The 27,553-nt window shown below is 41.7% G+C and overlaps 1 protein-coding gene across 2 annotated transcripts in view; it reads right to left on the bottom strand.

Annotated features, from left to right (window-relative positions):
- Positions 1-27,553, bottom strand: part of DNAI2 (dynein axonemal intermediate chain 2) — a 76,526-nt gene that overhangs the window by 35,908 nt on the left and 13,065 nt on the right. For both annotated transcript variants that reach the window (XM_021002627.2, XM_021002628.2), the window contains exons 3-8: positions 26,881-27,042; positions 25,354-25,475; positions 20,354-20,496; positions 18,543-18,656; positions 5,352-5,491; positions 1,542-1,664 (exon numbers count right to left, since the gene is read on the bottom strand). In XM_021002627.2, coding sequence (XP_020858286.1) covers positions 1,542-1,664; positions 5,352-5,491; positions 18,543-18,656; positions 20,354-20,496; positions 25,354-25,475; positions 26,881-27,042 — 804 coding nt within the window. The remainder of the gene's footprint in view (positions 1-1,541; positions 1,665-5,351; positions 5,492-18,542; positions 18,657-20,353; positions 20,497-25,353; positions 25,476-26,880; positions 27,043-27,553) is intronic.

Raw genomic sequence — 27,553 nt, 5'->3', positions numbered from 1 at the left:
TTTGTGACCGAGAGAGAGAGACATGCAGAAAATCAACAACTCTGAAGCCAATTCAGCTCATACCAGCCTTGAAACAGATTCTGATTCATTTGATGGTTTATGGACCTTAGCTGTTAGTTATGAGGTTCTTGGACACATCCTGTTTTGTTGTTTTTGGAGACATCCTCTTATCTTATTGCTTGTGCTCTAGCCTTGAATTGTCAGGACTGCTTATCACCAAGAATGCATTTCTGATTTGTATATCAAAGGGCTACAGCTCTGACATCTGGAATTCCTTGAGCTCCTTCTTTCCTGAATCTTTCCCTCCCCTAGGGAGTGGGGGTCTTTGCCTCATTCCTTTCTAGGACTTGCCCAGTTCTTGCCTTTCTCCCCAATTCTCTGCCTTCCTTTATTTGAAAAGTATACATACTCTACCCATCCATTACTTAGTTGAGTTGTTCACCATTAGGCCAAATGCTCCTATGTCCATGTCTTATTTCCCTGCTTAATAAAACTCTTCTTTATTTTCATAGGCATCGTCTTCCTCTGGTTCTCTTCCCTTTAGGGAAAAGAGGGATTCAGATCTTGAGAACTAGCCTTTGTGTTCTACAGGTATCTTCCCCTTTTGGGGGACAGGTCTAAATTCCCAAAAGAGAGGTCTAAATTCCCTACCTTACTTCCAAATTCACAGTTATACAATTTTACCACATAGACATCATTTTACAAAACTATCATGGGTTACTGCTTGTCTTTGTTTTCACAAAGACCTTCTCCCATTCAAAGGCAATAAAGAAAAGAAAAGAAAAAAGACATTTAGCTTCCTCATTCAAAGAGAAAACTTGATCCCCACAGAGCTCTCAGAAAACATGGAGTTCCTCTCTTAGAAATTAGAAACCTTAGGTCAATTGGAAGTCATTCCCTCCTCTTTTGATGAAAAATTTTTGTGTGAAAATTCCTTTGGGTCTCAGCCACCCATACCTGAATGCCTCTAGGGACCCCTGAAACATGTAGGGAATTCTAAAGAAAAGTCTAGATTCAACCTCTCGGTGCCCCAAGCAACCAAAATTATAATTCGTGGAAAAGGCACTGATTTACATTGGTTACAGGAAGTTCCTACCCTGGGAACACCTTAAACCAATTAAATCTGATCAAAGCAACAACAACAAAACAACTTTGTATTTGCTGATTTGTATACATATTCACCTGATCAATATCTAGCCACTGGACCTAGATGGCTCTGGAGGAGAAAGCTAGGCTAGTGACATTGCACAGCCTTCTCTCATTCAAATCAAAGTCAATTGCAAGTCATGTCATCATCTCTCTGATGTCATGGTTGTCTTCAAGAACGAAGGACAAACCACCCACAACACAGCATGTTTTATCTCATCCACCTGAGTAAGATATAAGAGTTCTTTGAGGGCAGAAGTTATTTTCATTTTTCCTTTGTATTTCTAGCACCCAGCATAGCGCCTGCTGATATGGTCCCATCCTTCTTCATCCATCCCTCTCTCCCAGTTTCCCCACTATTAATGAAGACTAAAGAAGAGAAGGCAAGAACTCACCATGGTTGGCTCAAACTCAAGAGAGATGGCTCCCAGGGCATTTTCTAACACCCCCTTTCTGGAGACATCCATGATCAGGACCTCTGTGGGCTCATTCATCTTACGGATATCCCACCACATGACCTGAGAAGAAAGAGGAAGCAAGGGATGGTTCAGGAATTGAGAAGACATTGTCACCATGGCTCTTAGCTTTTTTTTTGGTTAGGCAATGAGGTTAAGTGACTTGCCCAGGGTCACACAGCTAGTAAGTGTTATGTGTCTGAGGCCGGATTTGAACTCAGATCCTCCTGAATCCAGGGCCGGTACTCTATCCACTGCGCCACCTAGCTGCCCCAGCTCTTAGCTTTTCATCAATGAACAGAAACTGTTTATAGCTCTCTGCTAAGTCTAATTGGGGGCTATGAAGTATAGGAAACACATCCTCCTCTTAAGGACCTTATTATCTGTGTGGGAAGCCAAGTCACAAAACTGACTAGAGTATATGGGCACCATATTTTAGTTAGGACCTTGATACTATAGAGAGAATCCATAGGAGTGCAGTCAAGATTGAATTCAGTATAGAGTAGCAAGTGGATTTAAGAGTCAGGAAGTCCTGGGTTCAAATCCTGCCTCAGACACTTGCTAGCTTGGACAAGTCATTTAACCTCTCTGTGCCTCAGTTTCCTCATCCATAAAATGAAGGGGGTTGGACTCAATGGCCTCTAAAATCCCTTCCAACTCTAAATCAATTATCGTATGATTCTCAGATCAGTTGAAGGAATTGAAGAAGAGATGATTTAAGAGGGACATGATAGCTGTCTTCAAGTACTTGAAGGACTGCCCCATGGAAGATTAGACTTGTTCTTCTTGGGCCCAGAGGGCAAAACAAAGAGGAACTGGTAGAAGTTTTTAAAAAATCAAATTTAAACTTGATGTAAGGGGAAACTTCCTAATAATTCAAGTTATTCAAAAAGGAAATGAGTAGCCTCGGAAGGGTGGTGGGCTCTCCTTCCTTGGAAGTCTTCAAGCAAATACTTGATGACCACTTGTTGGGCATAATGTAGGAGAAGATTTTTTTTCAAGTATAGGTATGATTCTATGGCTTCTGAGGTTCCTTCCAGCTATGAAGGTCTGTGACTCATATGTAATAATGATCTATATTGGGGATTCACAGAAATGGAATGGGCCCCATTAGACCATGAGCTCTGTGACAGTAGAGACTGTCTTTTGCTTTTCTTTAAATTCCTAGTGGTTAGCACAATGCCTGGCACATAGTAGGCACTTAATGTTTAACTTATTAGACGTTTATTTAGTCTACTGACTGACTTTTAGGGAAGTAGAGTTTGAGTTCCAATAAAGAATAGGAAAAACCTAGGGGTGCAGGGGGGCAGCAGTGCATTCCAGTTGAGGGTTTAGGTTTTTAGGGGAAGGTAGGGGAAGAAACAGAGAAGGGACAGACTTAGTAAAGGTATAGAGTTAAGAAAGCATATGTCATGTTTGGGGACAGCAAACAGTTCTGGTGAGAGTGGAGGTTTCTGTAATACAATGGAAAAAGATCAAGAATCTAAAGAAATGGAAAAATATGTGAAATAATGTGATGAAGAAAGCAGACACCAAAAAAAAAGGAATTATTTAAATGGGTGATATACAAAGAGTGAAGGATTATAGAATCTTAGAAATCATCTAGTTGTATCCACTCATTTTACAAATGGGGAAACCAAGGACCAGAAAAAGGTAGTGATTTTCCCAAAGTCACATAGTAAATAGCAAAACTCAGATAGCCAACCTCACCTTAGAACTCCAAATTCAGTAATCCATCAACTATACCATATATAAGAGGTTAATGGACAAAAAGGGTGGAAAGGACTAATAAGCTGTTACAGGTTTTTAAAAGTTAGTTGTAATGCAGGGGTACATTGAAGCCAGTTTGTATCAGTTCTGGAGAGAGCCAGTTGTTAAATTTTCAGTGTGAGCATTTATACCTCAGAAACTGTTTTGTTGATTGCCTAGACTTTAGAACATAATACTGTAGAGAAAATGTTAATAATGCAGGAGAAACTTGAAAGAGTGTTCTCTCTACATCTTTTTTTTTTTTGGAGTCCAGTTGTGAAGTATTTACCAGCACACCACCAGTTGTGAGTGTAAGTTTAATTGGTTTTGTCATTGTTTGAAATTCAGAGTAAGTTCCTTGACAGAAGTGGAGGGAGTGCTAAAGAATAGAAGGAAAACAAAGAGAGAGAGAGAAAGAGAGAGAGAGAGAGAGAGAGAGAGAGAGAGAGAGAGAGAGAGAGAGAGAGAGAGACAGAGAGAGACAGAGAGACAGAGACAGAGAGAGAGACAGAGAGAGACAGAGACAGGGAGAGACAGAGAGAGACAGAGAGAGAAAGAAAGAAAGAAGAAAGAAAGAAAGAAAGAAAGAAAGAAAGAAAGAAAGAAAGAAAGAAAGAAAGAAAGAAAGAAAGAAAGAAACAGAAAGAAAGGAAGGAAGGAAGGAAGGTTCACACTGAGAGGTTACAGAGATAAAGTAGGAAAGGAAGGCTGAATCATACTAGGCTAAGGAGTTTGCATTGTGTTTAATTGTTAAGCAAAGAAGAGTTAATAAAGATTAACAAAGGATTTCTGGGGGAAAAATGTCTCTGAATAGTCTCTGAAAAACTACCTTCTTTTTTTTTTTAATCTTTAGGCAACTGGGGTTAAGTGACTTGCCCACGGTCACACAGCTAGTAAGTGTCAAGTGTTTGGTCTGAGGCCGCATTTGAATTCAGGTCCTCCTGACTTCAGGGCCGGTGCTCCATCCACTGCACCACCTAGCTACCCCAAAACTACCTTCTTTATGGGTGATTTCAACTGGCATTTCAATGTCTTGGTTACCAGGTTGGCCAAGGAGAGAGAGAGAACAGCTGGCCGACCTCTGCCTAAAAAATAGCTCCTTCCCCTTCATCCCATTCCTAGTGTTGAAAGTTAGGTTGACTCAGTATTCCATTGTTCCCAGCCCTGCTTCTCAATTAGTGTTGGGGGAGGCTCTGGTGGGGAAGAAGACACTAAATCTGCAGTTTTTTGTGCTATCTGCTCTTTGTCACCTGAAAATTTCTTGGGGAGGAACTGAGATGCAAGGGCTCCATCTCTTTTGCTAAGGTGAAGCTACCTGGATTGTTTTTTTAAAAAAATAATAACAATAAATAAATTTTTAAAAAAGATAAAAACCATCATGCCTTGAAGCTAAGACTGATCTTCAGTGATCTGCCCATCGATGTGTTGCTATCTTGATGTACTTACAATAAACTCTTTTTAATTCTCGCCGTGCTGAGTTTTGCCTTGTTAATCAGGGTGAAAACCCCTTTCAACACTAGGAATTACAGGATTTAAGAGCTGGCAAGGAACTTTAGGGATGAATAAGTCCAATGCCCTTATTTTACAGGTAATTCAATTCAATTCAATAGACATTTATTGCCTACCACATGCTCAGCACTATGCCAAGCACTGAGGATACAAAAAGAGGCAGAAGACAGTCTCTATGCCCAAGGAACCTACAGTCTAATGGTAAAAACACTGAGATACCAACAGATATTCTGACTTGCCCAAGGTCACATAGGCAGGTAAGTGGCAGAGCCAAAATCTGAAACCAAGTCTTCTAACTGCAAATCACTTTCCACTAAACCACAAGCAAAACCTACATCAGAACGATGTTCTATAAGGTTTCCCGGAGCTCATGATTTTATAAGCTTCCCTGCTTCTGTTTTGTCCCGTCTTTCACATCAAGGGGGAAGTTCTGCCTTCCATGTGACCTGCTACACTCTCTGCCTGCACCCCGCCCCCTTTTGTTTCCCTTACCTGTCCATCCGTGGAGGCGGAGAAACATTCTGTGCCTGTCTTCGACTGCAGCCAGAGGGCACCAAAAACAGGATCCCTGTGGCTGAACTCAATGGTGGACAGCTCCGCCACCAGACTGCCCTTCCTAGTATCCCAGCAGGCTGGAGGCAGGGTGGGGAGGAAAGAGGAGAGAAGAGAAGACAGAAAAAGGTTTAACAAGGAGATGGATCTGGAGAGTAGAATTAGAGGGGACACAGGTGAGAAACTTACAAGCGTTTCACTTAACAGTCTCTGAGAAAGGTTGGGTGTGTGTGTAGAGAGGGTGGGGGTGGATTTTACTTTTTTTCTGCATTAATTTTCATAGATTACGAAGAGGTCCCACTGCCACAGTGGATAGAGAACTGGCCTTCAAATCAGGAAGATGCAAGATGCCCCCTGAAGCTGTGTGAGCCTGAGACAAATCATTTAACCACTCCAAGCCCCAAGCAACTCTCAAGGACTCTAAGTGACAAATTACAGATGAGTTGTTATCTGCATGGAGCTTCCACATTGGAAGTTCCCCTACTCCATTGAAATTACAGCTTTGAAAAAAAAAAAAGGGAAAAGGACCTACTTGTACAAAAATATTTATAGCAGCTTTTTCTGTGGTGGCAAAGAATTGGAAATTGAGGCAATGCTCATCAATTGGGGAATGGCTGAACAAATTGTGGTATATGAATATATACTATTGTGCTATAAGAAGTGATGAGGAGGATGCTCTCAGAAAAACCTAGAAAAACTTACATGAACTGATACAAAATAAAGTGAGCAGAACCAGAAGGACACTGTACACAGTCACAACAATATTGTATGATGATTAATTGTAAATGACTTAGCTATTCTCAGCAAAACAACAATCCAAGACAATTCCAAGACTCATGATGAAAAATGCTGTCCACATCCAGAGAAATAATTGACAGAGTCTGAATGCAGATTGAAGCACACTATTTTCATTTTTTTTTGGTCTGTTTCTTCTTTTACAACATAACTAATATGGAAATATATTTTACATGATTCCACATATATAACCTATATCAAATTGCTTACTGTTTTGGGATAGGTGGAGGTAAGGGAGTGATGGAGAACATTTGGAACTCAAACTTTTTAAAAAAAATGTTGACTACTATTGAAGTGCTTTGCATGACTACACATATATAACCTGTATCGAGTTTCTTACCTTTTCAACAAGGGTGGGTGGGAAGGGAGGAAGGGAGAAAATTTGGAACCCAAAGTTTTAAAAACAAATGTTAAAAATTGTTTTCACATGCAACTGGGAAATAAGATATACAGGCAATGGGATATAGAAATATATCCTGCCCTACAGGAAAATAGAAGGGGAAAGGGATAAGAGAAGGGAGAGGGGCATATAGAAGGGAGGGCACATTAGGGAAAGAGTATTCAGAATGCATGCCATCTTGGGGTGGGGGAAGGGATGAGATGGGGAGAAAATTTGGACCTCAAAATCTTGTGGAAGTGAATGTTGAAAATTAAAATAAATAAATTTTAAAAGTGCTTTATTTAAAAATGTTCACCTTTGTCTTTACATGTAATTGGAAAAAATTAAATAATATTAAAAAATTGAAAAAAAGAGAAATTATAGGTCTGAAACCCCCTCACTATCACCACCAAAATGTGTGTGGACACACACACACACAGATCATTCATGAAAAGAGATCTCTGGTCTAAAGCATGAATCTCATCCTACATATCCATTAAGTGGTCATTTAGCCCTTACTTGATTGATAAGCTCCTGTGTCAAGGAATATATTACTTTTTACAACAGTATATTCAATTTGTGGGCAGCTTTAAGCCACAGAATCATAGCTTTAGAGCTGGAAGGGACCTTAAAAGCCACCAAGTTCAATTCAGCTCATTTTGAAGATGAGTAAACTGAGGCTTAGTAATAAATGATGGTGTCAGGATTTGGACTCATGGGCAGGTGGGTGGCACCATAGTTCACGGAGTGCAGGGCCTGGAAGTCAGGAAGCCTCATCTTCCTGAGTTCAAATCTGGCCTCAGACACTTCCTGAATTCTTCCAGTCCTATATAACTATGGCTTTTCCTTAGGGAAGATGAGCCTTGCCCAGCCCAAAGTTTCAGCTCCAGCAAGTCCTGCTTTGATATAGGTTATGTATGTGCAATAATGTAAACCATATTTCCAAGTGACTGGGAAAGTCACTTAACCCTGTTTGCCTCAGTTTCCTCATCTATAAAATGAGCTGGAGAAGAAAATGACAAACCACTCTAGTATCTTTGCCAAGAAAACCTCAAATGGGGTCATAAAGAGTTGGACACAACTGGACACAATTGAAATGACTGAACAACAATTTCTGGCTCCAGATCCAGAGTTCTTTACACCTGACCATTCTGCCTCTCAAAAGTTCTTGAACACTTGGTACTTACTAGCTGTGTGACCCTGGGCAAGTCACTTAACCCCAACTGCCTAGCCCAAAAAAAAAGGTCTTGAAGTTAGAGTATGCGAATTTTGCCTTGCTATGATGTATAACCCTTGGTCCTGGTTCTGAAAGAAATGATTATTTTCTATTATATTAACATATTAAAGCAGGATTGAGGTGTTTTTGCTTTATTTTCTCATTCAGGGACCAACCTCCACAAGTCAGTCAATCAGTCTCTGAAGAACATTGCTGATAGATGAGATTGCCCTCCTTTGGATATAAACTCTGCAATCTTGGGCAGGACCCCACCCAACTAGAAAATCTTACAAACAGAATCTAATCTAGGTGAATTCTTGCCCTTAGGAAATAAGCCCCTATATTTGGAACCCTCCATGGGAATTTAGGGTAACCCAGCTCATGAAGTAGAAAACCAACCAGAGTGGTCTGGGTAGAGATGGATTCCTTTGTCCAGATTGTTGGTGGCAGCTGAGTATCATGATCAAGTCAGTTCTCAGCAGGAAGAGCTAAAGACTTTTAACCCACCTCCTCATTAATATGTCCACCCCCTCATTAATTGCTCACCAATCAAAGTTGATTTTCACTTGTCAGGAGCACCTCCTTTTCCAAAGGTATTTAAGCATTCAGTGATCTCCATAGTTTTGTCTTTGGTTACATCAATTTATTGATTATTTGCTAGCCTAATTAATAAATTGATTACTAATTACCCAGAAACTCTGTCTCTCAGACTTTTCATTTTTCTTATACCTCAAAGAGAACAAATTTAGTTCTCTTTTTCATATGTAACAAGGTTATGGAACAGGCTCATATTTTTCTTCTGGGTAAGTTGTGCAGAGTATGTACAATTATTTTTTGTCTGCTTCCAATATGTCATGTGAAGTTTTTCTTTTCTTTTCTTTTCTTTTTTCTTTTCTTTTCTTTTCTTTTCTTTTCTTTTCTTTTCTTTTGGCCCAGGAGAGGGGATGGAGGTGAGCACCTACTTCCAGACATGTGGAGGGTCTTGCACTGTGTGATGATGAAGAATCCCCTCACTGGCAAACTGGAGGAGCTAATGACTCAGGGGACCTTTTAAAAAGAGAATATGGCAGGGCAGCTAGGTTGCGCAATGGATACAGCACCAGCCCTGGAATCAGAAGGACCTGAGCTCAAATCCAACCTCAGATATATAACACTCACTAGCTGTGTGACTGGTCACTTAATCCCAATTGCCTCACCACAAAGAGAGAGAGAGAGAGAGAGAGAGAGAGAGAGAGAGAGAGAGAGAGAGAGAATATGGCTCCAGGCTGGAGTGTCTCAATTTTCCAGATGTGAAAAAGGGCAGGATGCTTCTCTATCCCAGTAGAATGGTAATTTTTCCCTTGTGGCAGCTAGGGCTACAGGGCAACTTTATCTAGGCTCCTGGCTACCTTTCCTCTCTGTATTTCTTCTTTCCTGATCTTAAGAGAACAACTTTTCTGAGATGGGAAGTGTCCAGGGGTCTTACGAGTTTCCAAAGGTTTGTGGCTGCAGCATAGTCCATCAGAACAGCAACAGCAGAAGTACCTACCGACATGGCAGCTGGGCCATCCATTGGAACGGTGATGACTGACAAGAGGGGAAGTTTCTGCATCATAGAGTTGGTCCACTGCCAAGACAGGGGCCAAGCAAAGAAGTGCCAGGAGCAATTCAATGGTGAAAATGCCCAGTGAAATGTGAAATGCCTAATTGGAAGTATTGCACAACTGCTTTATGTTCTGATAAGGCTCAAACCATTAGCTTCCCAACGGATTGTAACCATAGTTCTAAGTTCAGTTACTGAATGCTTTTCTAATCATTCTGTTAATGCCCTCTGTGATTCTTTTATGCTTAACATTTCTCTCTGTGCAGAAGTAAACTACTCTTCTCATTCCCTATCAATACTGTACATTGAATGCCTCTTTTCCTATTCCCCCTACTCTCGAGACAAAAAGTAACATTGTCCTTAGGATGCCAAGGTTGGGGTTTAATGAGCCAAGAGTGAAAATAAAGGAAGCCTAATTCCCCTAACTGGAGGTCAGACTACCCCTAGTAATGGACTGGTCCACACCTAAATGCCTGAGCTTAGGAGTGAGAGGAGTGCAGATTCCCACACCACCCCCACCCTCCACTCTGAGCTTCAGTATGTCTATGCTAATTGTAAGAACCCTTCAATATTAAGTGACAGCTATTCTATATCTCTGCAAAATCTCTTCTCCTAGCTAAACATTCTAGTTCCCTCAACATCTTGGTCACAGTCCTTTGGACATGGTCCACCTTGTCCATGCTCTTCTTTCAATATAGGATCCAGAACTGGTCACCACATTTCAGATGATATTAGACTAGGGCAGGGTACAAGTTGACTGTCATCTCCATCATCCTGGACACTATGCTTTCATTTATGCCGCCTCTAGGAAAATTAGCATTTTTCTCTTCTGTTGCATCACTCAAATTGAGACGGCAGTTTACTGAGTCACCCAGATCCTTTTCACATGAATTAATGTTGAGACACATCTGCTGTATTTGTGGAGTTGACTTTTCTTTTTTTAAACCAAGCATCCTAGTTTTGTTCAGGTTGTTGAGATATTTTGGGATTTTAATTCTAGCACACTAGCTATCTCTCCAAGCTTTCTACAATCTTCAAGTATGCCAGCTACCCAGATACTTACTAGCTGTGACCCTGACCAAGTCACGTAACTGTGTTTGCCTCAGTTTCCTCATCTGTACAATGAGCTGGAGAAAGAAATGACAAATCACTCCAATATCTTTGCCAAGATATTGACCCTCAAATAGGGTCACAAAGGGTCAGATACGATTGAAAAAAAAACTGAACATGCCAGCTCCATGTCTAACTCAGGTGGCATAGTAGACAGAGGAGTAGTAGATTTGGAGTCAGGAAGGCCTTAGTTCAAATCCTGCTTCAGATACTAGCCACGTGACCCTGGACAAGTCCACTCAGTCTGTTTCCAAATCTGTAAAATTAGGATAATAATAGCACCTACCCTACAGGGATGTTGTGAGGATCAAATGAGATAACATAAATAGGAAGTGCTTTGCAAACCTTAAAGTGCTAAATGTGTTAGTTATTTAAGTCACTGATAGAAGATTGGTTAAGATGGAGCCATGAATAAGAATCCACTAGATAATGCACTAGGGAGTTATGGAGGATGCCCCATCCCACCTCTGGCTGTTTAAGGAAGGTGAGGGATTTCATGGTGTAAATGAATTGAGTACTGGGTTGGGAGTTAGACACTTGGCATGGCACAATGGGCCCAGAGTCAGGACCTAGGTTTGAAATCTGTCTCTACTACTTACTGAGTGACCATGGTAAATTCACAACCATCTCTTGGTCTCAGTTTCCTCTTTGTAAAATTAGGGAGTTGGACTAAATGACCTTTACAGTAATGTCCATCCATAAATCTGGTTCTTTAACTAATAAGTTGTATGACCTTAGTGAATTAACTAACCTCTCCAAGCCTGAGTTTCCTCCTCTTTAAAATGAGGGCATTTGTATAAGATACTTATTGTCCTTTCCAGGTCCAACATATATTTGTTCTGTGTCATCTTCTTTCCCTCTTCAGAGCATAATGTATTCAGAACAATACAAGGGAATTGTTTCTGTATATTCCTCTCTGAAAGTCTCTGAAGAAGCAGGCTCCATGATTTCTTTTGGTAAGATTCAGTGCCTCAGAACCCTAACAGGAAATTCTCTTTAATGGATAATAATAGCCTATAGTAGGAGCAGCTAGGCAGAGGCCCTGGAGTCAGCAGGACCTGAGTTCAAATGTGACCTCAGACACTAGACACTTAGTAGCTATGTAGATCCTAGCCAAGTCACTTAACCCCAATTTCCTCACAAAAGCAACAATAATAATAGCCTATGGTTATATAAAGCTTGCATTCTCTTCCCTTGGACACATTGCAAGCCGTTGTTAGGACCAATGACATCACGGAGTGGTCTTGACTTTATGCATGAATTGGATTTAAGTGAGGCAGAGTTACACGAAGTCAGCCTCATTCTCTCTTTTAGAGTTATCAAAGTTCCGTGGCAAGACAAAAGTCAGGACAACTGGCCTAGGATGCAGTGGATGACCTTGGCATCTTCAATGTCTGACCAAGCTCTAAGTGCTCCTCTAGCTTAAAGTCTTAGAGGATTAAGAAATGAAAAGGCTTGTTCATGGCCACACAGCTAGTGTCAGAAGTGGGATTTGAATTCAGCTTTTCCTAACTCAAAATCCAACAATCTATCTATGACACACATATTATTACCCTATTTTTTTTTAAGTTAAAGAGACAAGTATACAGAGAGGTTAATTAACCTGTCTACAATTATAAAGCTTGTATAGGAGAGGTCATATTAAGGTCATTTAGCACCCCCTTCTGGGACAATCCTTCAGTTTGCCCTGGAATTCTCAGGGCAGGTCCCCAGAGGGTGGCTGTTACCTAACATTCTGAAGTTCTGTGTAGTACAGCTCACAGATCCCCATCAGTAAGCTCCCTATTAACAATCAGCCAGTAGACACAATTAACTCTAAGCAAAAACATTTATTAATATAGTGTAATAAAAATATTAGCTACAAAACATCCTCCTCCCATAATTCTGTAAGACAATTTCCTACAAATGTGTATACTGTCCTACAAAAACATATAGCATCCACAGGAAGAAAAGCCTCAGACTTCAAGTACGTATGGCAAAGCCCACTTACAACTCTCAGTACTCCAAATCTTTAGTGTCTTAACACTGAACCTTACACTTGATACCTAGCTGAGCTAGGCTTGCTCTGCTGTGGCATTACAGTTTTCTTTCACTGGATCAGATGTAGAAAGGTCCTTTAGAGACCATTGAATTCAACCATCTCATCCTACAGGAAAATGAAGGTCAAGGACTTTCAGTGACTTACTAAGAACAGTTAACATAGCTTATTATGTACTAAGAGTTTACAACTTTTATCTCATTTGGTCCTTACAACAATCCTGGGAAGTAGGTGCTATTATCCCCATTTTACAGATGAGGAAACATAGGTAATGACTCCAGGACCAATCTATCCACTATGTCACCTAGCTGGTAGTGACTTGTTAGTAACTGAACCCAGGTCTTGGTGATTCCACTCCATCACCCTATCTAATAAACCATGCTGCCTTTCAGAATAAGCAAATAACCTTAGTCCAGGAGTATTATAAACCTCCCAATTATGCTCTCTTAGAACCTCAATTCTGAGACTTGCAACCTTCCAGAATGGAAAATAAGGTCTTTTGGACAATGTTCTCTGGCTAGGAGCTGAATACCCTAAGTTATGATGACCTTCCAGTACATTTCCCTAAATCTTCATCTTTTCAGGCTAGGCCATAATCAGGCCATCAGACCCAATAATCACCAAGCAGCTCTGGGGTTCAAGGTTCTCTAGCTTTTTGTACTCTAAAGTTCTTCAGACACATAACACTTACTAGCTGTGTGACCCTGGGCAAGTCACTTAACCCCAATTGTCAATAAAATAAAATAAAATAAAGTTCTCCTGTAGGTCTGCAAATGAACTGCTGGAGGAAATGTACCCAGGGGATCTAAACCCTGGGGCAAGTTTACTGTCTGGCTTGGTTTCAAAATTGCTTTTTTGGCCTTTTCACGTGCAAATGAGGTCAATGCCTCCAAGCTTTTCTCGTGCAAATGATCCTAACTCCAAATATTATGTTCCTTATAAGGTATATATAGAGACCCAAGTTTGAAACAAGCCCCATCTCTTGTTATTCAGCCTTTCAGTTGTGGAAGTTTTGTTCGTGGGGTTTTCTTGGCAAAGATACTGGAGGGCTTTTTTCCACTTCCTTCTCTGGTGGATAAAGGCAAGCAGGGTTAAATGACTTGTCCAGGGTGACACAGCTAGGAAGTGTCTGAGGCCACATTTGATCTCCAACAACATAACTCTTGCTGACTTCAGGCCCAGAACATATCCACTGTGCCTCCTAGATGCCGGTAAGGGTCTGAGGTCAAATTTGAACTCAGGGCTTTCTTTCCCCAGGCCCTGTGCTCTATCCATTCAGCCACCTAGCTGCCCCCACCTCTTTTGTTGTTCAGTCCTTTGAGTCATGCCTGACTCTTCATGACCCTATTTGGAGTTTTCTCGGCAAAGATACTGGAGTAGTTTGCCATTTTTGTCTCCAGCTCATTTTACAGATAAGAAACTGAGGCAAAAAGCGTTAAGTAATTTGCCCAGGGTCACACAGCTAGGAAGTGTCTGGGCCCAGATTTGAACTTGGGTCTTCTGACTCCAGGCTTGGCATTCGATCCACTTTGCTGCCTAGCTACCTCCCTATCCACCTCTACCAGGTGCAGATTGCAACAGGAGTGAGAGGATGCGCCATCCATCTCTTCTTTAACTTGCTGCTTAGGACCAGCAAATATGCTGACTTTTACTGATCTAAACTTTCTCTCTGGTCCTATCTTCCACTGCCACTTCTGCAGAAACACTTCACTGTACTCCATATAATCACTGGGTGATTACCTAGGTTACTCTCCCTTTCCGTTTTACCCTGAGGAGAAATGCACTTTATTTGTCTTTAATAGTAATAGCCAAGCTTTTTCTTAGGATTTAGAGTTGGGAGGGACCACCTAGTCTACCCCAAATTTCACAGGTAAGTTGGTGAAAACTAGAAATGTGAATTATTAGCAGATGGAATGCAGGGCATGGAGGTCAGGAAGACCCATGTTCAAATCTGGCCTCAAAGGCTTAGTAGCTATGTGACCCTGGGCCAGTAACTTTACCCTCTTTGCTTCAGTTTCCTTATGTGCAAAATGAGCTAGAGGAGGAAATGGCAAACCACTCCAGTATCTTTGCCAAGAAAACCCCAGAGAGGGTCTTGAAGAGTTGGACACAGCTAAAAACAACATTACGAGGGGCAGCTGGGTGGTGAAGTAGATAGAGCATTGAGCCTACAGTGAGGAAGACTCATCTTTCAAGTTCAAATCTCACCTCAGACACATACTAGCTGTGTGACCCTGGGCAAGTCATTTAAACCTGTTTGCCTCAATTTCCTCATCTATAAAACAAGCTGGAGAAAGAGTAGTTTTGCCAAGAAAACCCCAAACGAACTCGAGAAGAGTTGGACATGACTGAAAAGACAGAACACCAACAAGGTCACACATAATCTAAATTGAGGAGCAAGGATTTGAACCCAGGTCATTCAGTACAAACGTAACTCTCTTTCTACTCAACCAGGAGTTAGAGCAAGGGCTTCCCCTTTTTTTATTCTGAGCTGTTCCAGAGAGGCTCAAACACTGGAGTAATGGGTTTGTATAGCCTCTAAAAATAAAAGGAGGAGGAGCTCAATTAATAAAATAAACGAACCAAGACTTATAAATAGATAAGTCATAGCAAATGGCCAAATCAGTCCCTGATGTAACAGGGTAGTGGTAGCTATAATAAGGCAGTGAGACATTCACTGGACCATGTTGGGCTCTTTACTCCCTGCTCCCATGGTGGGGTTCAACCTGAGTCAAGCAGAGGGACCCAGCTTCACCCCCACCCAGTCCAGGGCCTGCCTGGCCTAATTGCATTTTGAAAATGGCAATGAAAAGCTGACAGAGAGTAATTAAAGAGCAAGCCTTGAGGTATTGAAAAATAATGGCAGAATGACCTCAGTTTAATATTTTAAAATCCTTACCAATTATTTGATAAATGAGATTTATGCAAACTCATTTCCATCACTGAAAGGGAAAAGCACATCTGGACGTAGAAGAGGATGCAGAAACAGCTCAGAAGTCTATCTTGATGAAGGGAAAGTTACTGGAATTCTTTTCCTCCGCTTTCTGAGTTTTCTTAGAATTTGCTGCCTAAACACTCCAGTGACTCCTTTGTTAAATATGAACTCACGCTTTGAAGGGTGGTAGAGCACCTGGAAGGGCTAAGGAGCTACAGAGAGTGCTATAGGGATGAGCACACAGAGTGTTAGTTCCTGACCCCGGAAAGCAGGAGTGTGCCAGAAGCAAAGTGTGTGGTGGGAAATGGCTCAGAATAGACTACAAGCTCGATTTGAGTTAGCAATGAGATATGGCATCCCCTCTGACAGCCCCACCACATTCCTCCCCCTCCCCGCCAAGAAAACCTAATATAATCTTGGAAGGCGTTAAGAGGCATCTGGTCCCCAGGAATAGGGAGGTGACAGTCCCAGGTTAAGCCTCATCTGGACTGTGGCTTTCAGTTCTGGGCACCATGCTTAAGTCAATAGTCAATAAACATTTATCAAGCTACTGTGTGATAGGCACTATGCTAAGTGCTCAGGATACAAATAAAAAAAAAGACAGCTCCTACCCTCAAGGACCTCACAGTCTAATGATTTAAGTGTTTTAAGGATCATATTGATAAACTGGAAAGTACCCAGAGGAGGGCAACCAGGAGTACCTCAAATTATAATATATGGGGGCAGCTAGGTTGCACAGTGGATAGAGCACTAGCCCTGGAATCAGGAGGACCTGAGTTCAAATCTGGCCTCAGATACTTGACCCTCCCTAGCTATGTGACCCTGGGCAAGTCACTTAACCCCAATTGCCTCACCAAAACCAAACCAAAACAAAACAAACAAATCGAAAAAACAAGAGCTAGGAAGAGGTAGGTCTATACGGTGGAGGCAATCAACCGCAAGTCAACTGAGCAGGCCATTCCTTTTGGAGCTTTGAGGCACTGCTACCCCAGGTAGGTGGGTGATCAAAGAATGACCCAGCATTTGCTGCGTCATCCCACAACTCTGAGCTCTTCAGCATGGAGCCAAGCATTTGCCTGGAAGTTGTCAAGGGCACTGAGTGTGTGATCCATGGGATGGCTCCTGCAGGCCCAGGGCCAGGCATGCTGCCAGGACACATGAAAAGGGAGTGGGGTAAAGCAAGTAGTCACTGAGCAGCTAGCTTTCTCTTGCTGGTACTCGTCAGTGGAGGAGGACAGCAGAGGTCAGGAGACCAGGAGCAGAGGCAGGGTGCTGATCAGAGGAGGGTGCAGCATGGACAGAATATGGGAAACCAACCAGGGGAATTGAGAGTAGATCAGGCCAAAATAGCACATGTGGGGATGGTGAGATTCCCAGAATACAGTCCATAGCACCCATTCTTGTTTCCCTACTTGCCTGGAGTACCATCTGGGAAGGAAAAAAAAAACAAACCCAACAGCTTCCCTGGACCCATCTGACCATTTACCTTCTGATGGGGGGGGGGGGAAGAAGAGTATGTGTAGACAGAAAAATCCAATCCCTCCAGCTGCAACCATCATGGCCTGTTCCTTTGAATGATTATTGAAGCTGCTGTTAAAGTGTATGACCACTTACCACAAATTTCATTTAACCCTAATAAGTATATTTTGGGGTGGGAGTAATGAGCCAGTTAGAGAGAGGAAAATTCTATCCACATCTAGAGAAAAAGCTATGGAAGTTGAATTGCTATTTTTTTTCCTCTTCTGTTGAGTTTTGTTTCCTCTTTCTGATGGTTCCTCCTATTGGTTTTAATTTTTACTTACAACATCACCAATGTGAAAATATGTTTAATAGGAATGTAAATGTATAGTCTGTATCAGATTGTGTGCCGTCTTGGGGGAGGGTGGTGGGGAGGAAGGGGGAGAAAAATTTTAAATTCAAAAGCATATGGAAGTGATTATTGATAAATCAAAATAAATAAATAAATAATTTTTAAAAAGAGATAAAAGAGGGGGGAAAGCAGTAGTAGTACAGCTGATCCAAAGTAAGGGATCATTATAATAAACACTTTAAATTGGAAATTAAAAAAAGATAAAAATTCTTCAATATTAGAAGGCTATCCTCCCAGCCTGTATTACAATAATAATACCTCACAGTATATGTATATGTATATGTATGTATATAACATATTACATATATCTATATATAGCCATACCCACTAGACAGGCTTTTGACCTGGGAGAGAAAAGTTAATAAGGAAATGAGTTTGTATGCAGAGTAATATATGTGTGTAGAGGTGGTGGATGGGAGGGATGATAGGATTTCAGTGCCCCTTTGAAGCTTTGCCTGGATTGGAGGACTTCTAGAACCATACAAACTCTATTCACCCCCAGACCCATGCCCCTCCAAAAGGAACCTTCCTAAATCACATTGCTGAAAGAGCCAAGGTTACATTTTTCGCTTCCTCTAACATGTGGTGTCCTGCCGTAGCTACATCTCTAAGTTGGACTTTATAACCATTTCTCTACTCCCCTCCACCCCAAGAAAGTGTTCCATGCTATATACTATTTTTTTAAAAACACAGTGAATTTAAATGATTTTTGCTTAGGGAATTTTGGGATACCTCTTGAGGTTAGTGGGCAGCTAGGTGGCACCGTGGATAGAGCATTGCACTTGGAATCAGGAGGATTCATTTTCTTGAGTTCAAATCTGGCCTCAGATACTTACTAGTTGTGTGACTCTGGGTAAGTCATTCATGCCTCCTTGCTTCAGTTTCCTCATCTGTAAATTGAGCTAGAGCAGGAAATAGCAAACCACTGCAGTGTCTTTGCTAAGAAAACCTCAAAATGGGGTCACAAAGAGTCAGACATGACTGAACCACAGCAACTTGAGGTTGGTGGAGACACTTTATGAATCATTGACCTTACTCATCTATGTGTCTGCTTACGAGCTGTGGAAACTCCCAGCCTCCAGGTTTTCTTTGATACTAATAAACCTCGAGCCCAAACTGGCATTTAAGTTTTGACTTGAGGTAGAGGAGGCCTGGGCCCAGGCAAGTGCTAGAGGAGAAATAGATGGTCATTGGGTCTCTCCTCACCAATCTGCCCATTGTAGCAGCCTCCAATCAGGACATGTGAATCTTTGGGGTTGTACTCCAAGGTCACCAGGGGAGAAGATGGCTTCAGAATGAGCTCTGGTTTGTTTGGATTTTCTATAAAAAAAGGGGAAAAAACACACAAATATGAAGGATTGGGGCGGGGTGGCTTGGGGAGAAAGTCTTAACTTATTTAAATTAACTGTTACCTCCATGATCAAATATAAAATCCTATTTAGCATGTAAAGCCCTTCATGACCTGGCCCCTTTCTAGCTTTCCAATCTTTTTAAATGTTACTCCTTTTATCTAACTGCTACCCTGCATCAATCCATCTTGGGCAGATAGGTGGTGCAATGGATAAAGTGCCAGGCCTGGAGTCAGGAAGACTCGTCTTCCTGGGTTCAAATCTGGCCTCAGACACTTACTAGCTGTGTGACTTTGAGCAAGTCACTTAACCCTGCTTACCTCAGTTTCCTCATCTGTAAAATGAGCTGGAGAAGGAAATGGCAAACCACTCCAGGGCCTTTGCCAAGAAAACTCCAAATGGGATCACAGAGAGTCAGACATGATTGAAAAATGACTAAATAACAAAACATTCCGCCTTCCCTCTCTGCATTTATACCTGGAACGCTCTTCCTCCTCATCTCTTCTTCCTGCCTTCCCTGGTTTTCTTCAAGTCCCAGCTAAAATTCCACCTTCTATAAGAAGCCTTTCCCAATCCCGCTTAATGCTAGCGCCTTCCCTCTAGCTAGTTATCTCCAGATTATTCTGTATACATCATGTTTGTACATAATTGTTTGCATGTTGGATCTGAGCCCCTTGAAAGCAGGGTCTGGTTTGGGTTTACTTTTTGTTTTTGCCTTTCTTTATATTCCCAGCACTTAGGTGCTTAATAAATGCTTGTTAACTTGACTTCAAAAAGAAGAAAAAGAGAACAAAGAGAAAAAAAAATCAGTAAAACCTATTGAGTCACCAAAATTTGACAATATACATAATGTTCTGCACCACTAGCTTAAAATTTTACAACTAATGGAGGCTAACGGGACCTTTCAAAATTTTTAATGGGAGTCCTAGAATCTGGATTTTCCTCTAATTGTCAGTAACAGATGGCAGAACTTTCATATGTTGAAGTTGTTATTGGTGTTCAGTTGGGTCCAACTCTTCATGACCCCATTTGGGGTTTTCATGGCAAAGATAGCGGAGTGGTTTGTCATTTCCTTCTCCAGCTCATTTTGAAGATGAGGAAACTGAGGCAAACAGAGTTAATAAAGTCACCCAGCCGGTAAGTGTCTGAGGCTAGATTTGAACTCAAGAAGATGAGTCTTCCTTTCTGCAGGATCAGCACTCTACCCACTAAGCCGCCCAGATGCCCATGATTTAGAATGGAAAGACTTTCTTGTACCTGGCTCTGTGTGTCTTAGCAGTCTCTAAACTCAGCAATACCTAGAAAAATCTCACTAAGTATAATAACATCACCTGCAAAGTAGCTTTCAAAGAGAATTATTTTTTTGCAGCTACAGGTCTACTGAGGGACTCTTTATGCCCAAGACTTCATGGTACCTTCCTGCCAAAGCCCCCACCCCACTCCCACCAGCCAATCTACAAGATGCTGCTGTGTTCTTTCCATTTCTTTTTCTTTTCTTTTTTTTTGGGGGGGGAGTGGATGAGGCAATCGGGGTTGAGTGACTTGCCCAGGGTCACACAGCTAGTAAGCCTGTGTCTGAAGTCACATTTGAACTCAGGTCCTCCTGACTCCAAGGATCTCTTATCTACTGCACCACGTACATGCCTCTGTGTTCTTTCCATTTCTTACCCAGGTCCCAGATGAATGAGTCATAGCTCATGTTCACATCAGCCCGTTGGAAATCCAGACAGGAATATGCCACAGCTAACTTCCGGTTTGCATCAGGGTGCCAGGACAGGTGGGTTGCTGTACGTTTGATTTCATGTGGGTCCCTTTTGGGAAAAACAGAATCACATGCAAGATTGGGTTCCCCTATAGCGTAAGAGAGGGAGAAAAAATTCTTCAAAGTATAAGACTCTTGGGGTAAATTACATCACGCTCTTCATCAGGGAGGCCGGGAAGGATGTTAAATGTGCAACTGGGTTTTCACCTGGGCAGGGCCCTTAGCTCTTCTCCTAGCAGTTAGGTGGTACAGATATGGTGTGTGGAGTCAGGAAGACCCAAGTTCAAATCCATCCTTAGACACTGAGGATATGAAAGAGAAAATCCCTTAACCTTTATGGGTTCAGTTTCCTCATAACATGGGGATAATAGTAGCAGCTAACTCTCAGGGTTGTTTCAAGGATCAAATAAGATAATATTTGTAAAGTGAGTTGTAATTATTATTGTTGTTATTGTTATCATTATTACTACTATCCATTTCCACAAAGGTGGGCTAGACCTCAGACCATATCTATCTACGCCACCTATGAGCACTGATATTTATTTAGACAACTCACTGGGACACAAAGACATCACAAGAATTAACCCAAATTGGAGATTTTTATGGGATAAGAACATAAGTGGCCTGAGCTTCTACGGTCATGATGCCTGGCACCCAGGTAATGCTTCAAGTCTTCATGGAGTCAGTTCTTCCCATCATGATTACTTACATAGTCAGTCAGTCAGTCAGTAACAAGCATTTATAAATGGCTTCCTATGTACCAGGCACCAAATCAGTTGGCAAGCAGCCTTATCCAAGGGCCAGAAACCTCCTTTTAAATGGACAGGGAAGCTCATTCCTCCCAATTTACTGAGTGTTTAGAGGGAGTAGTGACTAAGCTTTATAAAGTAGTTGGAAGGCCATTGTAATTATTTTTTAATTCAGAATTTCATCCAAGTGCTTTTTATGATCAATTCTAAATTCAGTGCTTTGGCATCTGGATCTAGGAAAATGCAGACTGGACCAGGTAGAAGTCTCCTGGCCTTCGAATTTCTGATCCCAGCTCCATTAGAGATTCCAATTACAAGAAATTCCAACCAATTAACTCAGGTTTAACAGGTCCAGACTGCTAAAATCTGTAAAATATAAGGCTGTGCCAACAATGAAGAGATTGGGAATGAATGTAGAGCTTCATAAAAAAAACGTTTCTTCCACAAAAATAACAAAATTGTTTATAGGCGTGGTTTCAATTTTGGTGGCAGCTAAAGTGGCATAGCCAGCCTGGAGTCAGGAAGATTCATCTTCTTGAGTTCAGATCTGGCCTCAGACACTTACTAGCTGTGTGACTTTGGCCAAGTCACTTCACCCTGTCTGCCTCAGTTTCCTCATCTGTAAAATGACCTGGAGAAGGAAATGGCAAACCACTCCAGTATCTTTGCCAAGAAAACCCCAAATAGAGTCACAAAGAGTTGGACACATCTTAAAAGACTAAATAATAACAATAAATGTTTTCAATGACCACCTTATGCAGATGACTTAGATTTATTTGTCCAGTCCTATAATCTCTTTTCCATCCTCCTGTCTTGAATCTGTACATGCCTATAAGACATCTGAAAGTGGATTCCTGTAGGTATCTTAAATTCACCATGCCCCAAACTGATTTCATTATCTTTCCTCCCCCAACCTTCCCCTACTTCCTAACTTCCCTTATTACTGTTACCACCCTACGAGACACTCTGGCTTATAACCCAAATGTTAATCTCAACACCTCACTGTTCCTCATTCCTTAATTACAGAGTCAGTGGTCCAGTCCTATCATTTCTATCTTCGTAATATTTCTCAAACGTGCTCCTTTCTGTCCTCTAACACTGCACCCACCATGGTGCAGGCCCTCATGTCCTCATGCCTGGACTATGCCTCCTCCAGTCTTTCCCTTCTCTAGACCATCCTCTATTTAGCTGTCACATTAATCTTCCTAAAGTACAGGTCTGACCATATCACTCCCACCCTCTCATTCAGTCAATTCCAGTGGCTCCTAATTACACCCAGGATCACATATAAAGTCTTCTGTTTGGCTTCCCAAGCCCTCCATAATCTGCTTCCTTCCTACCTATGCAGTCTTCTCATACCTTACTTCACTCCCCAAGCCTCCTCCCATCCCACCATATTCTGTCGTTCAGTGACACTGGCCTCCTTGCTACTCCTTCCATGAGACTTTACTCTGGACATTTTCACTGCCGTGTTCTGGGATGTCTAGAACATTCTCCCTCCTGATCTCCGTCTGCTGGCTTCAAGTTCCATCTTCTACAGGAAGCCTTTCCCAGTCCTTTTGAGTCTTAGCGCCTTCCCTCTGAAATGGCTCTCAATTGTCACGCATAGATCTTATTTGGACATAGTAGTTTGTATGTTGCCTTTCCCATTAGACTGTGAGCTACTTGAAAGGAAAGATTGTTGTGTTGTTTTTTTTTTTGAGGGGAGCCATGTTTGCTTTCTACCTTTCCTTTTTATCCCCAGCAGTTAGAAGAATGTCTGGCACACAGCTTGACTAGGCTGACTCTTTTCTCCCCCTACCTCTGTGAATGGTTTTAAAAACATTGTTTTATAGAGGGAATTCTTGAACATGTGTGAGGGTGGGGGTGGGGTAGTACAGGCTGAACTAGATTACTACTGAAGACTCTTCTAGCTCTGAGAGGCTGTGAGTCTTCAATCACAGAGAAAAGGCCCTCTATTTCCTATCCTTTCCAGATGGGAGTGAGTCCAGTGTGATCTCTTCCTTCTCTGAGCTCCTATAGTACTCGTTATTCAGTCATTTAAGTCCTGTTTGACTCTTCATGACTCCATTTGGGGTTTTCTTGGTAAAGATATGGAGTGGTTTGCCATTTCCTTCTCCAGCTCATTTTACAAATGAGGAAACTGAGGCAAACAGGGTTAAATGACTTGCCCAGAGTCACACAGCTAGGACGTGTCAGAGGCCAATAGTACTTACTGGATCCCATCCTCCCATCTTCTCAGGCAATTATTTCCTAATAAGATTTTAAGCTATTTGAAAGCAGGGGCCATGTTTTCTATATCCTCCACAGCACCTAGCCAAATGCCCTGAATGTTTATCAAGTAGGTACTCAATAATTTTTAAATAAATCTGAGCATCTATATGCACATACATGAATACCTCTACGTTAATCTCAATCTTTACCATAAGAGTATAGATTTAGAGCTAGGAGGTTTAAAATCTTTTCTATATCATAGACCCCTGGGACTGTATGGTGAAACCTAAGGACTCTTTCTCAGAAGAATATTTTAAAATGCATTACATAAAATATGTAGGATCAGAAAGGAAACTAATTAAATTAAAATGTAGTTATCAAAATATTTTAAAAACAAGTTTATAGTCTCTAAGTTAAGAACCTCTTGTCTAAAATGAGGAGTTTGGACTTGGGGTCATCTAGTCTAATGGAACAGGGACCAGAGTGTGGGACTTGGAAACAAAGACCTGGGTTCATATGCCACTCAAATGCTTTCTAGCTGTGTGATTACTTCTTTGAATAACATTTTTCTCAAATGTAAAATTGGGATAATACTACCTGTAATACCTATCTCACAGAGTTATAAGATAATTTCTGTGAAGTACTTTGTAAGTTTTTAAATGCTATATATTTTATTATTATAATTATTATAGTTTTATTATTACAGATAGAAAAGCAAGGCTATGACTTGACCAAGGTCACATATGTAATAAATAAGAAGACCAAGATTTGAACCCAGGTCCACACGCTCCAAATCCAGCAACCTTTCAATAGCTCCACACATCCTCTCCAACCTAGTTCACTACAGCATATCAAGGAATCTGGAAAGCCCTTCCCTGGACTTCTGAATCAGTTCAAAGACAAGAGTACATGACCCCACTCAAGTATTTGTGCTATTATTTACCTGCCAGTTTGTTAATATGGAAGACTTCACAGAATGAGAAGGGAACTTTGAATTTATGTAGCCCAAGGATTCTTAATCCCGGTGCCCATGAACTTTGGTTTTTTTTTAAAAAAAAATTTGGATAATTGTATTTCAATGCAATTGGTTTCCTCTGTCATTCTGTGTATTTTATTTAATGCATTTATGAATGTCCTTCTGAGAACATATCCACGACCTTTTTCACCACACTGCCAAAGGATACCATTAAAAAAACTTCAATCCAGGACAACCCCCCCCTTTTTTTTTTTAAGGAAACAATGAGGTTAAATAACTTGCCAAGGGTCACACCGCTAGTAAGTGTCTGGAGAGGCTGGATTTGAATTCAGGTCCTTCCTGCCTCCAGGGCTGGTACTCTATCTACTAAGCCACCTAGCCGCGGCAAAATCTTCATTTTGACAGAGGTGGAACTGAGTCCTGAGGGCTGCTGTGGCTTGCTTTACTACAGACACATAACTCAGTAGGGGTTTGAATTTGGGGCTTCTGACTCCAAGTCCCACGCTCTTTCCTCTTTGCTGTTTATAAATTGCTTTCTCCGTGTCCTTAAAGCCTTTGCATATTTATCCAACCCTTCCATTTAGCCTGTATTCTCCAGTGATAGGAATTATCATTTTCTCCTGTTATCTTCCTATGCTAGGTGCTACATTAGATTGGGTGCTACACCTGAAATCAGGAAGACCTGAGTTCAAATCCTGTCTCAGGACATTTAAATGACTGTGTGACCCTGGGCAAATCATTTCATCTCTCTGGGCCTCAACTTCCTCCTCTGTAAAATGAGGCAATTGGACTCAACAGCCTCTGAGGTCCCTCCTAGCTCTAAGTCCTATGACACATGGTTCTTCGTCAAGGGTCTCACATCAAGCTCTGGCCGACTGGTGAGGGATCCCTATTCACTGGGAGCATCTTGTCCCTGGAGTGGATGTGAGGTAAGGCTTGGGCAGAGACATGGCCTAGCTGTGGATACCTGAAAACGTTGATAGTTTTGGCTGAAAGAACCTCATCAGATACTTCTACTTCATCCTCTTCGTCAAAATACTCCCCATAAATATCAATGGCATTGTTCTGTTTAATGCAGTGCTCCATCACCTGGGACACAGAGGAGAACAGTTTCTGTCGTTCTTTTTAGACTGCTCAGGTTTTGAAGAACAGAGTCTAAAGTGAAGGGGTAAAGGGTGGGGCAGAGCAGCTGGAGGGGGGAGGTTGAGGGGGATGGAGGATTTGATGGTCAGAAACTGTTCAGGATATTGTCTAGTGCACCATGGAGCTCTTCTAGCTGCTGAGAAATGAGCAAAGGAGGGAGAAGGAAGGGAGAAGAGCTAGGTCTGGTTCCTGACGAGTGGCTCTGGAGTAACTAAATGAGAATTAAGATGTCCCTTCTTTCGTTCTTCCTTCCTTCCTTCCTTCCTTCCTTCCTTCCTTCCTTCCCCCCTCTCTCCCTCTTTTTCCTTCCTTCCTGCCTTTCCTTCCTTCTTTCCTTCCCTCTTTCCTTCTTTCCTTCCTTCTTTCTCTCCCTTTCCTCCCTCTCTCTCTCCTTCCTTCTTCTTTCTTTCCTTTCTTCTTTCCTTCCTCCCCTCCCTTCCTTTCCTTCCTTCTTTTCCTCCTCCCTCCTTCTCTTCTTTTCTTTCTTCCTTCCTTCCCTCTTTCTTTCCTTCCTTCTTTCTTTCCTTCCTTCCTTTTTTCTTTCCTTCCTTCTCTCTCTCTCTTTCCTTCCTCTCTCTCTCTCTCCCTCCTTTTCTTCCTTCTTCTTTCCTTTTTCCTTCCTCCCCTCCCTTTCTTTCCTTCCTTCCTTTCCTCCTCCCTCCTCTTCTTGTCTTCCTTCATTCCTTCCCTCCCTCTCTCACTTAATAACTAGGTCTCACTTTCTCACTTAGGCTAAGTGCAAGACTTACTCAAAGCCAAATCCCAGTATTGACAGGCATGAGATGAGAGCTTTGGCCTACTCTCTTCTGCCACACCTTAGGCAATGGTCTGGACAACCCAACTCTTTCCCTGCACGCTTCTTGGGGACTCACCATATTGATTCTGAAGTTATTGTGGACACCCAATTGGCTTATCCCACTGTAAAAGCAGAGATCCAACAGTTTCAGTCTCCCCAGCAAATAGGATTATAGGTATGTGCCACCATGGCTGGCTGGTGTATCTATTTTGTGTATATCCTGTATTTATTATCTGTGAACATATATTTCTCCCAATAGAATGTAAACTCCTTGAGGGCCAGAACTATATCACTTTTATATTTGTATACTAGCTCCTAACATAGTGCCCAGCACATAGTAGGGGCTTAACAAATTAGGTTTGTTTATTGATTATGGTCCCCTTAGGGAAGGAGTTCCTCTGAGGGTTTTAGAGTCATCATTGCAGGAACGGGGCTCCCTCCATTAAAATGTATTATGGAGTTCCTTTTTCCTGCTAAATCTGACCATCTCTTGGGATAGGGTTGGGTGGAGGATGGGGTGGATAGAGAGCAGAAAAAAAGAACTTGCTGCCTCACATAACCAAGCTGCATGATGGCATTGATATAATTCTCATCCTTTTCCACTTTCTTCCGGAATCGTATCGTCTGCTCCAATTCTTGTGGATTCACATCTTTGGGCCAGCCCCCTTCTAAGTGATTAATTCCTCGGGTCTCCATCTCAAATCTCTCTGTGTTGACCTATAAAATACAGGACGGAAGGTAAAAAAACAAAAACAAACACAAAATGCTCAGTTTCAGTTTCACCTCACATCCATCAGAATGGAGAACAAGACCAAAAAAGGGAAGCAGTGAATTTTGGAAAGGCTGTGGGACGACAGACACACTAACACTGTATGGCGCTATGAACGTAATCAACCGTTCTAAATAGCAACTTGGAATTATGGGAGAAAGGTCACTAAACTGTTCATTCCCTTGGACTCAGTGATCCTTATAGTGGGCCTGCAACCAAGGAGGTCAGAGACAGAAAGAAAGGTCCCATATATAACAAATATATGTGGTAGTGTTGTGCTTCTCTGTGGGGAATGAATAGGGAATCAATTCTGGAGGAATTAAAGGATTGCTTTGCTGTAGTAAGAGACCATTTGAAAAACTAGCATCAAAGGGGTGTCTATCCACTGGGAAACAAATTATGGTATGCGCTATAGTGAAAAAATGTTATTATGGTATAATGTATTGAGCCATAAGAAAT

This window comes from Phascolarctos cinereus, unplaced genomic scaffold, assembly GCF_003287225.1.
Source record: "Phascolarctos cinereus isolate Bilbo 61053 unplaced genomic scaffold, phaCin_HiC Scaffold_5;HRSCAF=322, whole genome shotgun sequence".
In the NCBI taxonomy this organism is placed as follows: Eukaryota; Metazoa; Chordata; class Mammalia; order Diprotodontia; family Phascolarctidae; genus Phascolarctos; species Phascolarctos cinereus.
Note: the sequence above shows the minus strand (reverse complement) of the source record. Positions and strands in the feature narration are given on the sequence as shown.